Source organism: Gavia stellata, chromosome 15 (genome assembly GCF_030936135.1).
Source record: "Gavia stellata isolate bGavSte3 chromosome 15, bGavSte3.hap2, whole genome shotgun sequence".
Lineage (NCBI taxonomy): Eukaryota > Metazoa > Chordata > Aves > Gaviiformes > Gaviidae > Gavia > Gavia stellata.
The window spans coordinates 6,267,368-6,281,123 of record NC_082608.1 but is presented as its reverse complement, the minus strand read 5'-3'; the positions used below and the strand labels follow the sequence as shown (position 1 = coordinate 6,281,123).

General features: G+C 40.1%; 1 protein-coding gene across 2 annotated transcripts in view; it reads right to left on the bottom strand.

Moving 5' to 3' along the window:
- Window positions 1-8,436: 8,436 nt before the first annotated feature.
- TOX3 (TOX high mobility group box family member 3) overlaps window positions 8,437-13,756 on the bottom strand; it is a 77,260-nt gene continuing 71,940 nt past the window's right edge. For both annotated transcript variants that reach the window (XM_059824822.1, XM_059824824.1), the window contains exons 5-7: window positions 12,812-13,039; window positions 11,368-11,448; window positions 8,437-9,174 (exon numbers count right to left, since the gene is read on the bottom strand). In XM_059824822.1, coding sequence (XP_059680805.1) covers window positions 8,437-9,174; window positions 11,368-11,448; window positions 12,812-13,039 — 1,047 coding nt within the window. The remainder of the gene's footprint in view (window positions 9,175-11,367; window positions 11,449-12,811; window positions 13,040-13,756) is intronic.

The following is a 13,756-nucleotide window of genomic DNA, read 5'->3' as shown; positions in this document are numbered from 1 at the left end:
TCCGTCCGGCGCGTGTACCGCCGCACCCTGCCCCAACCCCTCCATGCGCGGGTATGATTATGCACCAGTCGTTGACGCAGAGCAGTGGTTTCCAAATTCTTGCCCTGAAAAGCTTTTGAGGTGTTTCAGCAGAAGGCTGCTCGTTGTGAATACCAAAGCAGGGGCTTTCCCCTCTGCAGAGGCCCCTTCTTAAGTATAAAGTACAAACAATGAAAACGAAAAGCAATAAAAAAGAGAGATCTGGGCTTTGAATGCTTCTTAGGGTCAAGCACTAAACCCTCTTTTGACAGCTACACAACCCACACTTGTTCTCTTCAAGAGAATTTGACCTCAAGTAAGGAACTGAACAAAGCGCATATTTTGTCTACAGTGGACAAATATGTTGTTCTAAAGCAACAAGCAAACTTCAGATAAAATATACCGATAACGATAGGGAAAAAAAACACCTCCCAGAAATGAAACCCACTATAATTTATGCAAATTTAAAAGAAGAACAAAGTATTTCTGATTTCATTGACTTTGTGTTGTATGGCAGAAGGTTAATCAAACTAAAGTGTTACATTTCTCCTCTGTTATTGATTAACCAAAGTCAAATAACATTATCATTTTGTTTAATGCATTTAAATCACGAATATTTTCCCAGATGCTCTGCACAGTCACTTTGCAGATTTCAGTGGAAGTTGTTTACATGCTGAAGCATTGAGCCTGGATAGAAACACTTTGCTGTGATAGCAACACATACCCAACAGTTTTCATTTTCTCAATTCAGGGGGAAAATTGCTGTTCCTCCCTCTCCTTTGAATTATCTCTTTCTGCAAGAATTCTTCTTACATCATTTGAAGAACTTACAAGCGTGCTCATAATGGCTGCATTTTTGTGCCCATCTTCAGCTAAGCCCTGGCCCAACGTCCCCGGAAATCATTGGGATTATTTCTACTGGTTTCATGACCTCTTATTTAGCCCCGAGTACACTGCAAAGTTGGTTTTAATTTTTAATAGATCCGGTGCTCAGTGGAGTTGCTTATGCGGAGAATTTGGCCTAATGGCATAGAAGGGATCTCCTGCCCCGCAGTTAGGGAACCGATCGCAACAAGGCCAAGATGCAGTGGTCTGCAACTGGCTGATCTTGCTCCCTTTGAAATTACCAGTTACCTCCTGCATTGACTTTTAACACTGAAACGACGTGAAATGAGATGAGCACGGAGCCCGCGCTGATGGACTCGCACCCGCTGCCTGCCGTGTCCATCAGCTGTGCTATGGGCACCAGCCCTGGCACACATTCCCAACGGGGATCTGCCTGTTGTGCAGCTGAACTGGCACAGGCGCAGAATCATGTATCAATTCATTTTTGCTGATCAGCAGCTTTGAAAATGGAAAGAAATAATCTGAACAAACTCAGCCTTGGGTTTAAAGCCAAGGACAGCTTCAGCAGACTTCAACAGAAGTGGATGTGTGGATGTGAGAATATTACATTTTTATTACTATTTTCTTCAAAGATGTTCAATTTGTCCAAGTCTGCTGGCAAGCTCTGGCTGTTTTCTGAAGTGAAGGATAAGGATTTCATTTGCATTGGGTTAAAAAAAAAGGGGGGGGAGGAAAAAAAGAAAGGCTGCTCATTCCTTATAGAAACACAAGTATCTCTAAATCGACACTTGGAATTACGTGTATTCCACCAGGAGCTCAAGATCTGCCGTAATATGCTATCTGCTGTAAATGACCAAAACACGTATAGATTTATCTGCCACAATATTGTAAGGAAGAAAGTCTGTTCATACAAGGACGATATTTATTACTAGCTTCATCTATATTCTGCCAGTGCCACCGTACGCTAAGGAGAAACCAAACCCTTTGGCAGCCCATGCTGCAAAGCACCTAGAATATTACCCAAAAGATCCCCAAACACGTGCCTCATTTTTACATGTATTTTATGCATTTGCCACATAAAATTAAGTGCACACATCTGGACATCTCTTTGTTTAAACAAATATGTATCATGTGTTTGGGCTATTTATTCCCTTGTGCTCATCAGGAATAGGAGGAACAAGAAGGGGGTCTGGAAGAGGAGAAGCTCTTCAGGAGGAGCTTTCCACAGGTTGTGAGCAGGTAGGAGCAGGGTGCAAGACCTGGTGTGGGGCACGTAAGCCTTGGCTACCGCTATGATTAGCAGAGCAGAGAGAAATGTGGAAAGGGACAACAGGAAAAGTGAGAAGCCGGGAGGAACAGGGAATATGATTTGGTTGATGCCACAGCAGAGCTCCGCAGCTGTTTGGTCCCGTATCACTGGCATCAATAGTCACTACCCCGTGCGAAGGGCACCCAGGGAAGGGCGCTCTCGTGCAAGGCTCAGCACATACCTGGATTGCTCACTGCTATCAGTTTATACTTATCTACACACACACATCGGTGCAGCAGTGAGAACCCCCTGATCAACAGCTGATACGGCAGAATTTTTGAAAGTGAGCTCTGATTTTCAGACACTGAATATTCAGCACTTGTAAAATTAGGAGCAAGAAAGAAATTAAGCAATGGTACAGCTACTTACTATTTTTTAAATACCCATGCTGCATGGTGAATTCTCGTGATTCGTGGAACACCAGAACCAATTCCAAAATTAAGCACCTATAACCACCAGTGAGAAAAGTATAACGCATAGGATTTATTATTCATGTACTTTATGCTAATGCAAGGTATATGTTTGTTATCAGTACGCTAAGGGATATAGCATTAAAAGTAAACCAGCCTGCAGTAAGTACACCCTTCAGGTTTCACAAATATTGCCGGGGGTATAATGGTGCTTTGTTTGCCTGCGTTTACTTCTCTGTTTTGTACATACAAATATTTGGTCAAGGCATCTGCTCAGTCAAGAGCTGTGACTGCTGATCCAGGTACAGGTTTTCAGAGCTGTGCACAGTAGAAACCCATCTCAGTGACTGTGCAGACAAATCACCGGTCAGATGGTTAATTCTTTACACATTTATGATGATGCACAGTCACTGAACCAGCGCAAAGGTTAGATACCTGTACTTGAAAATCAGACCTGTGACTTGTTTAGAATAGAATTTAATAAAAGAAAATGCAGAAAATGTAAGTTAGGTTATGTTACTTTTAGGTTCTGATTATTCTTATTATCGCTACTTAGAATTGTTTGGAAAACAAATACAACGTTTTGCAATTAGACCCCTGATCTATGAAAGCACTTGAGCAACTGTATAACGGAGCATATGAGTAGTCACTTTAATGAAATTACTACTTATATACATGAATTATCCACTCATTTTAAGTAGTTGCTGGTTCAAAGCCTTTCTCTTTCAATTAGAGCAGCAGCGTGCTAAAGTAGTGTAACAACTCCAATTCCGAGAAAATAACAGACCAAAGGTGGCTGTATCAATAAAGAGAGGGGAAAAAGAATAAATGATACCTGTAGGGAGTACCCTTATAACTACACTGCATCAAGTATAATTGTCCTTTCAACTTTTTTTACCTAGAAGATTAAAATAAATTTCATTTCAAACCTTGTAAGAAAGCTCTGCACTACCTTGGTTTGTGCAGAGGCTGAAGATGTTAATGCTCCAAGAACTTGGACAAACCCCACTATTTAAAATACCACTTCTACTTTTTAACTGAGGTAAACAGAGTACATTATAAATCTCCAGCGTGGCCTATTGAAGTGTCAGAACAGCTCATTCAAAGCAGTACATTCTCTTCTGAAAGATTTTAGTATTATAATTGAAAAGTCTCTCCCTCGGATGCACCTGAGAAGCATTAGCTCCTTGGTGACTTTAAGAACCAAATCCTTTAATACAAACCTAGCTTTTCCCACAGGCACTTGAAAATATTTAGCATTTTTTCAGTTGAATGCAATTTTCATAATAAAGTGGCTCACTCGGCTACCTGACACCACAGACAAAGACACCGAGTGAGCAGCTCCTGCCAACTTAGGCAGAGCATGAGCGCAACCCCCGGTTATATACGTAAGTAGGCTTTTAAACATCCGATCGCTGCAACAATTTATGCATTGTATGTTATTGTTATATATTTTATGCATTATTTGTAACGTATGCATTTTATTCCGTAACATCCAGACACAACTTGTGCATACCCAGTGTCTTTCAGCCAACCTTAACGGAGGATACAAGAGATCTTAAATTTCTGTAACATTTAAATTCTACCTCCGTGATCAGTTGTAGGAAACCACAGCAGCCCTTCGTTACTCTAAACCCGATTTGGATGCCTAATTCCAATTTCTGCGTTTTAGGGGGTGGTAGTCAGAATTTGCTTAATATAATACCCCTTCTGCTAGGAAGTAGATTCCTCCACATAAACAGACGCCCCTTTCTGCATGGCCCCGGCTCATCGCTACTGACGCTGCTCCCTACTTTTAGTCAACTGTTCATTTAAATGCCACTGGCAAATCTCTCAGAAAAGTACGGGAATGAGGTATATTTTGTTCTGTGCCAAAATACTCACTCGGTCCAGTCTCTCAAACCCCAAATGTTCATATTTAACTGCATCTCTGGCAGTTTCAAGGGTATCATTTTAAAACGACAGTATATTTTGTCAAATCAAGCCCTACAATGATCCTGTTTCACTTCCATCCACTTAGCCTATTAATGCAGGCTAATACTGCATGTTCTTGTGGCAGCAAAACCTGAAGTGCACCAGGAGACTACAGTGATAGATTACATGTACATGCTGTGTCATATCCAATTAACTCAAATTGACTGTGTACTGCATTATGCTGTTAGTGCATGGAAGATCAATAAATATGGAGAAAATCCAACGAGGCTCTCTCCATTCCCATCCAATTCTAGTAGGTCTGAGACAGATCATGCTCCTATGATGTGTACGCTGCTGCTGAAGAGGGCAGGTGGTGCATAGACACCATTCAAACTTGGCCTATTCAATCTAAACTCCTCTAACTCGCCATTCATGCATAGCAAAACACCATCTGGTCCTATTTTGCCTCCAGCAATCACAGCTGACCAAAAACGATAATAACAGCTGTTGCAAAACAAAAGCCAAACAAAGGGGGGAGGGAAAGGTTAGAATGAAGTCCAGTGCTGCAAAATACGCCATGAAGTGAGAAATGGAAAAGGAGCCATTCAAATAGCCAATCCCCATTGAAAAGAGTCAGTGCAAGACTTCTGGTTAAACTTGAGATCTTTAATCCATCTGTCCGGCAAACCACAATAGTCAGGTGATAATATAAAATTGAGATTATGTTGCATAGAGGTATTTAAAGCCTTTGTTCTCCAAGTTAGAAACTAATGACCCTGTGTCAGCTAAAAATTAAACCTCCTTATGTTCTTTCATCATGTGTCAACCTGGGTTAATGTGAAAGTAGAATGTGGTTAAGCGGGGTGATAAAGCATCTGAAACCTCGGGAAAAGAAGGGAGCAGTTAAGTACTTGTAAATGATATGAAGGAAAACATTCTTTAAACCATGCACGACACTGAAATCATATGGATACTGCATTTTTCCTGTACAAATTGCATATTAAGCAATTTAAATTAACAGTTTTACTTATGACCTACGCTAGCAAAGTTACTCACTCAGACTTAGGGAATACGAACACCAACTTGCACAGTTTGAAACACAAGATGTTCTGCAATATGCTATTGTGGGAAATGCAAAATGTAATTTTGTAGCAAGCAGGGGGACGCTCCAGATCTTCAAGATGCAAATTTCAAGATTTAAAAAGTACAGTTCTGCTTGATGATTAATTTTTTCTAGCTGCAGTAATTAAAACTATTTTTCCTGGAATTGACCATCAGTAGTTCAGCAGCTCCTAATCAAATGTGATAAAACCCAGGATTTATGAAATCATTTAATGAGCGTAATAACACCTGCTTCTCGCTGCAAATAGTTGAAAACAGACTTCAGTTGTAATTAACTCTTATCACTAGTGACATTTTTCCAACGATACTTCATAGGTCTTCGAAACGACAATTATAGAACTAATACAGAATTACTGTCACATGCAGTTTAGCAATTATTTCTGAAGACATTTGTCTAAAGGTTTCAAAACAACGATGAAATGGTTCCCTTTGTTATGTAACATTGCTTAAAACAGAGGCACACAAAAATCTCTCCCAACCAGGCTCTGCCGTGCCGTTGCTAATGCCGGCAGGCTTCCTCGCGCGTGGAATAAACACCCGCCGTCCCAGACACGATTCGATACCGTACTAAGGCCATTATGAGCATGGGTAGCTGTCAACTAACACCTATTACGAAAAGCTTCAATTTATACATTATTTTTTCTGCTCCAAGAAATCTATAAATTTATAATTGGAATCTCTTGCTGTTCAATATTTGTACATACTAAACAGAGTACCTGAGGACGATGAAATATTGAAAGCTGAATTCATTATTAATAAACTCACACGGTATAGTACCTCTTCCCTCAAGTCTGGCTGCAACTTTTGGGGGATCTATATTCCATCCTTTTTTGGTTGTGGCCTGCGCCTGGTAGCTATGGACACCGCCTCCAACAGGATTAGGATTCTGCTCAGGTTTGACACTTGCTGGTTTTAATTTTCATTTTATCATAAGCAGTTTAAGATTGTTGCCAGTGGTAATTTGCAATTTTTATCAAGACCTCTTCATTATAGCTTCTGACAGGACAGATGCTGTAATTAATCATGCAAGACAACTGGGGATAGTGGTCAGACTGCACTCGCAGCACAGCTATGGCAGGCAAAGAAGGGAGAGAAGAAAACAGAGGGTTTCTCCTCTCTGTCAAGAGTAAAAATGTACACACAGCACTAATAGCCTGACAACACCTCGGATGCGAATGTTTCCAAATCCTTCATATGAAATACCTGCCCTCCCCACCCCTCCTCTATCACGTCCTACTTTTACGATAAAATATGTCAGACAACTTGGGATCAGAGTTAGGGGCTTATAAGCTGGGAAGGCCACGGCAGTAGCTGCGTTTACTTCTGAAACTCAAAGATACAAAGGAAACCACCATTTGTGCTTATTTGCATCTCTGAACACTACTGCCGAGAGACAGGTTCGCTGTCCTGTTCCTGCGGATAAATGTAGCGCAGAGTACCACGACCACTTTGTAACTCCACCACCTGCTTGCTCTCTTGGAAGTAAGGCGTAGAAACCTCAGAGAAGTTGTACGTGACTCTTCAGCAGCGCATCTTTATGGATACAAGGGCGGATTGCACACTCTGTTCTGGTTGGTACCCATTTCCCCAGTATGTTTGATCAAATCCAAAAAATTAAATACATTTTCCAAGAAAGTGTTTTCATAAGGAAACATTTCTGGGTTTTGTATCAAAGACTTATGCCCATCGGTTTTACTGAAATGTGTTTATTCTATAGCAAGATAAAAGCATTTATTTTAGATAAGCAAAATACAAACAACTTAATTGCTGCTATCGTAACTCATAAAAAAGTATAAAACAGCATAAAAACACAATAAGCAATGTAGCAATTAATAATTCATGTTACCAGTGTTTACATTAAAGCCTCATTTATGAAAACTTTACAACACATGATATGAAAACTTACAACTTTTAAAGAAAATATTTACATTGATTATTCGGTTGTGGAGTTTCATTTAAATATTCTACTGGTTTTACAGCGTATTAAAAACTCTTGCATTTTTCATCTTAGCTTTCTGTAATAACAGTTTTATTTAAGTGCATTTCCCTTTTAAAAATACAGTGTATTAAATCTGAAACTCATCACTTCGACACAGAATATAATATTCACATTTGTTCTTCAACTGGAATTAACGTAAGAGGGTAAATGTCAATATATATTTTCTTACAAACTATGGCAGGTTTGTTTGGAGAAATGAAGTGAAAGGTTGGGTCAAACATTTAAGTTCAGATACTTGCATTTGTTTTTCTGAAGACATTTAGGAGAGAAAAAAAATAAGAGCTTTGGCAAAAATCTGTGATTTACTCTATTTTTTCATGACAAAAAATGCCATCAACTAACTCATGTCATAAAAGTATGATTGTATGAAATCCAATCATCATTTTACAGGTAGTTACAACTGTGCTTTAAGGGCTTCATGAGTTCATACTGCCTTGAAGTGCATTATTCACTTCTAGAGAAAGAAGGGTTATATCCTATAACTCTGAAAGGCCATTTTGCAGTCATAAGGTCCAGGTATTTATTAGGCCATTTGATTCACATATTGTAGGTAAAGCTTAAATAAATTAAAAAGGCATCACATGAAAAAGAGCACAGCTTTTTTTTAAAAAAAAAAAAAATGATTTATAGTCAGCTAAAAGATGATACACAGCTACATTGTAGTTCTTTATTGCCTATCTAATAGACACTTTAGAGGATCATTTGATCTGTTATGCATCCCTGCATAACTACCATCAACAATTTACAGTTTTCAGCCAAATATGGTTTACCCCTACCCCCTCCATCAACACAAAGCTATGTTGCAAGATCATTTATCTTCAGAAAATACTGACCTGTGATAATACTTGAGTCTGTGTCTGAGATTGTATTTGTGACTGGTGCTGCTGAGGTGCTGGCTGAGGGCTCCCAATGGCAGGGATGGGAGAAGTGATCTGAGAGGCTACCGGAGAATGCTGCTGAGGAGAAGGCTGTGACTGGTGTTGCATATGCTGCATTTGCTGCTGCTGCATTTGCTGAAGCTGTATGTGCTGCAGTTGTTGTTGCATTTGCTGTTGATTAATTTGCTGCTGAAGATGCTGCTGCTGCTGCAAATGTTGTTGCATGTGGTGCTGAAAATGCTGCTGTTGCATTTGTTGGTGTATTTGCTGATGCATTTGATGCTGATGTAGTTGCTGCTGTTGCATCTGCTGCATCTGTTGCTGCTGGAGCTGCTGAATCTGCTGCTGCTGGCTTTGCATTGAGGGACTGACTTGAGATGAAGACGGTGTTGCCACCATGTTTGTTCCCATAGAGCTTATCAAGGGAGCTGCAATGTTTGTTGGCATGTTTGGTGCAATGGTAACAGAAGCTACAATCTGATTCATCGGCAGTCTCATGGTTAAAGGTTTTGGAGCAATTGCTCTGGGAAGGGACTGTTGAAGAGTTTGAGGAGATGCCGATACTGTTGCGTGTTGAGAAAGAGAAGTATTCAGAATAAGGGAGGAAGACAAATTTGTAGATGCCAACGTTTGCTGAACAGAACGAATTGTCTGGGCCTCAGCAGATTCCGCAGCAGCCTGTGTTTGGAAAAGAAATTCATTGTATCCGTAACAGAAAAAATATTGTTACTGTTTACATGGAAATAACAATCACAGCTACTCAGGGAGACTTTTTCATCTTTTGTTTTCTATCAGAATAGATCAATCGGCGATCTGAAAAAGATCACTGATCCACCGATCCGTTACATCACCTCTTCATCTGTCTCTGTACATGGTACCTCCAGTTCTTACTTGGACAGAAAACTAACTCGTGCCCTTGTTCAGCACCAGAAAGTCACAGATGCCACATACATCGTGTGGCTGAAAGAGCTAAGAAGGGCCTAACACTTTCTATAGTTATGTTTTCAAAAAACCCCTGCTCTTTGGGAGACAAATCTGAGCAGAAGCATATCCCCCTGCACCCATTATCATGGCCCAAGAGTAGTGTTCAAACAATGAAACTTCTCAAACAACGTTTTTAATTTGCTTGCTGCAGTTCTTCGCATCTAAGGCATCAAGTCCCAGGTATCTACATCAGACAAAAGTCTAAGGGAACATTGCCAAGGCACCCAACTGAATACTCTGGAAGCCGCACAGTTGCATCAGCGGGGTGCCCTGCTTAGGGAATCCTGCTTGCTTCCAGTGCCCTGCACGTTTCTGATGAGACACGCCTGCAGGAAAACTACAGTCCAAGGAGGCCTACTGCAATAAATGAGGCGTTCTGGTGCCTTTGAAGGCATAGTTTTATTAGGTATATTTAAATATATTGTGTCTATTTAAATGAGATCTATTTAAGCACCAAAGGTAGGATTCGTCTCTCAGTTTCACACATCTGCATTGTACACAAGATGTGGAATAGTTGCCTAGAATCCCTATATGACGGCAATGGAGAGAAAAAGTCTCTGCCAGCACAATTAACTGACACATTATAGACGTTTACTTTAGAATTTGTCAAATTGTACTGCAGAAGTGTCTATTCCATCCCCACTCTCAGCAACAACTTCAGATGGAAAAGCTACAGCAAGGATGGCTGAAGTTGTGGGAGATGAATTCTGGACTTCAGGTGTAATTTCCACTCACAGTCTTCCCACACGTGACTCGGCAGCCCAGGTCCCATGGATTTGGGGAGAAAATATGATTTCTGATGTTTTTGAAAAGGGAACTTAGGATTGACAAAGTAAATTCCCTCAAAGATATTTACAATTCCAGCTGCCACTGAACTTAGCGTTGTGATACTAAAGGCTTTGAGAGCATTATCTAAGTCCTAGAGACAACAGAAAAACACAGCTTCTCAACACAAGGAGTAGAAATCTTCCAGCGTTCAGGAACGCATGTGTCTAATTTCTGCTGTTGTATTTCTAAGCATTAATTAAAATACACAGCAACTTTCTGTGTGATTTACTAATGCTCTGCAGTTGTACATTCAAATAAGTATTCTCAGGAGTTAGATATCATCACTTTCTTCTGTTGCTTTCTTGTGATCAAAGATCTTTTTGTAATTGATCTTTATGAAATACTATTAAGAGAAATAACCACCTTGATTAATTTTTACCCATGTTATAGATGGCTATATATTTCCATTTATGGTATTCAGATGCAACAGATCCACAACCAGTGTAGTGCTGCCGGTTAAAAAGGTAAATTCTCAAATAAGACAGCAGAGCTTTGTTTTCTTCACAAGTTTTATTTTAACTCGGGATCCGCCAAAATACTCCATATGGCTCACTGCCAACTAGTCCATTTGTAAGTACTCTCCAAATTCAGAGCCACCACGCATTTTTGTTTTTCCCTCACCTGCAAGAAATACTTAAGCTTTGTCATACAATAACTGCTCTCCAGCTCCACGCAAAACAAGTCTGTCTTTCGAGAAGTAGCACTTGAGGAAAAACAAAACTCTGCTAATAGCTTGCAAATGTTAATGTCAAAAGGTCAGTATATGACTGAATTTTACTTTTGTAGTGAAGTGCATTATTCTGCCTCCATAGATAAAGGAAGATGTACATTTACAAAGCTATTGCTTGGTCATCATTACTGGACCATTAGAGAGATGACTTTTTTTTTGCAGAGACTAAGCAGGGTTCAAGAAGCAGCAGCACAACACCTTGCAGAGCTGTATTACAAAAATCCTAGGATTCTACTTTCATTTTGTGTAACACCACACACCCCCCCCCGTATTTAAACACCACTGCCAAAAGCTAACTTGCATTACATTGAAGGCATTATTAGGCTTACCTTAGAAACAAGGCTTGCTCTATAGGCAGCAAGTGCCTTTAGGTATTCTTTTTTGGCAGCTTCAGTTTTTCTTTTATATACCTATTAAAAGAGACCACAATTTCACCAACGTCAATTATTAAGATGTGTATGCCAGAATGCTCTCAAAATCACTTGCAAAGAAACAGAACACACAGACCAAAATACCTGAAAACACTCTACTGTTAGATGTGCTGTTTCTTCCCTGAAAGATCTAAATATTCTTGCAGCTGGTTACAGACTTTCAGGTCTACTCGCTAGACTGGCACCACAGTTTATGTTGATTTATCGTGAATAGAAAAAGCTGCTACAGCAGCCAACTGCTTGACAAGACTACCTATGCACACTTTACCTCCCCAGGAAATGATATTTTTATGACTCTAAGTAACAGGGATATTAGAACACTGAGTATTTCAGATGCTAAAAAGTATCTGCAGCAGTATAAAATTGCAAAAAATGCCCAGGCAATATTTTTTTTAAACACATATTTGAACTACTTATAAAAAAAACTTTATACCTTTAGAAAAGGTGGTTCATAGAGCTTGGACAATTCACTTTCCCCAAAACCAGTATGAGAAAATCCCATTGAGTTAAACAAGAACAGTTAGGCAAAATTGAATTAATCTGTATTTTTAATCATCGGTAAATTTAAAGTTCACCTTTAAATCATGCTCACCATCACCTGTTAGATCAGACTAAAAGCTTTCAAATGTATTTCATAAACAAGTATCATTCACGTCTTGCCAGAAGATGTCCTATATGGGAATCTACTCTTCCATCACAGCTTCCATTAACTGTTACTGGGAGCTGAATGGAGTATCAACAGGCAAACAGCCTCAAAGGATTTTTTTTTTTTCATTCAATCCGGGCGTAGGAGTTACATGTGTATAGAAAGAAGAATAACCCTCAAGGAAGAACAAAACTCATCATTCTGTACCAAGTTTGAGTTGGAGATAACATTTCGCACATGACGTTGTAATGAGGCACAGAAGATTGGCTTCAAAGGTTGGAAATCAACATGCTTTGTAACAAATTCATAAGGCAGATCAAAGGAAAATGGTAAATGTGCTGCACCTTCCCCTTTTCTCTTCTAACTTCTGATTAACAGGAAACAAGAGCTTTGAAATAGGAATCATCAAAAGATGGTCTTAACAGGACTCTAGGACAGTATCACCTGAGCTTTTTTACAAACTGCCCTTTAACATTTAAAGGCAAATACAGCCATTTAATACTACCTATTGACTCTTAAAACAAAATGCTTTTTAGATGCCAGGTCTTCAGCAAGTTCAAAAATCAGTGTAGCTGTACAGAGTAAGAGGTCTACATCAGCAAAAAGCATGGTCCACTCAGAGCAGAGGTAGGAGGATTTTTTTTAAAAGGATTACTATTTTACTTCGTGTGAGACAACCCTGCACCAATTTTTTACCTGTTTTTGTTCTTCTCCTAAACTGTCCCACATAGATGCCACTATTTTTGAAACCTCTCCAAATGTTGCGTTCGGGTTCTGCCCTTTAATTGCAGCTTGTGTATCCCTGAAGAAAAGGGCATATGCTGACACTGGCTTTTGTGGCTCATTGGGATCTTTCTTTTTCTTCTTCTTTGGAGTCTTGGGCTTCTTGCCAGAATCCGGGGCAGCTCTCTTTTCTCCAGTGGCCTAAAACCCAGTAATAACGAGAACAGTCAATATATCCATGAAACAAGTCAGATTAATTCTGAAAAAATGTTGACTGCCTTAATAATATATGGATAAAGCTACTATGTAGGCAACTTTATGGAGAGTCCTGTTGTGCCAGCCTTTCTCCTACCAAATAGTACTTATTCTCAGCTTAATCTCATCAGATCTGCTGGAACTAAATGCATGAATAGTTACGACTCATTGTAAGCATGGCTCAGAGAGTCAAATCCTATGAGTTTGACCTGAAAAAATACACCCCAATGCTAATTTGTATTAAAAAACCTTAAGATTTAATCTAGAATATATTTTGAATAGGCAATCTATGCTTTTCCATTAAGATGTAATTTCAGCAGCAGGGACTCAGAAGAAAAGAGCTTGGAGGCATTTCCTGATTCCCAGACTTAGACTGCCAACTTAGACGTGGGTCAGGGGTTAAAAAGCCCACCCTTCAGGCAAAAAGCAATAGCAACTCTGCAGTTTCTATCCACCTGCAGCGAACACCCGCTGTGTCCACCACCCACCTCCACCGCTCCTCGTGCTGGGTCAGGTGCCGGTGCAGTAGCGCCGGAGGCTCTGCGCCATTGCTAGGCACCGGCCCTGCACCTACGCCTCCCTCTTGCCCTGGGATGGGGACCTCCCAGAGCAGCACACCGGGATCCCAGTAACTCCGGTCCCTGGGTGCTCCTCCGTCCTGCA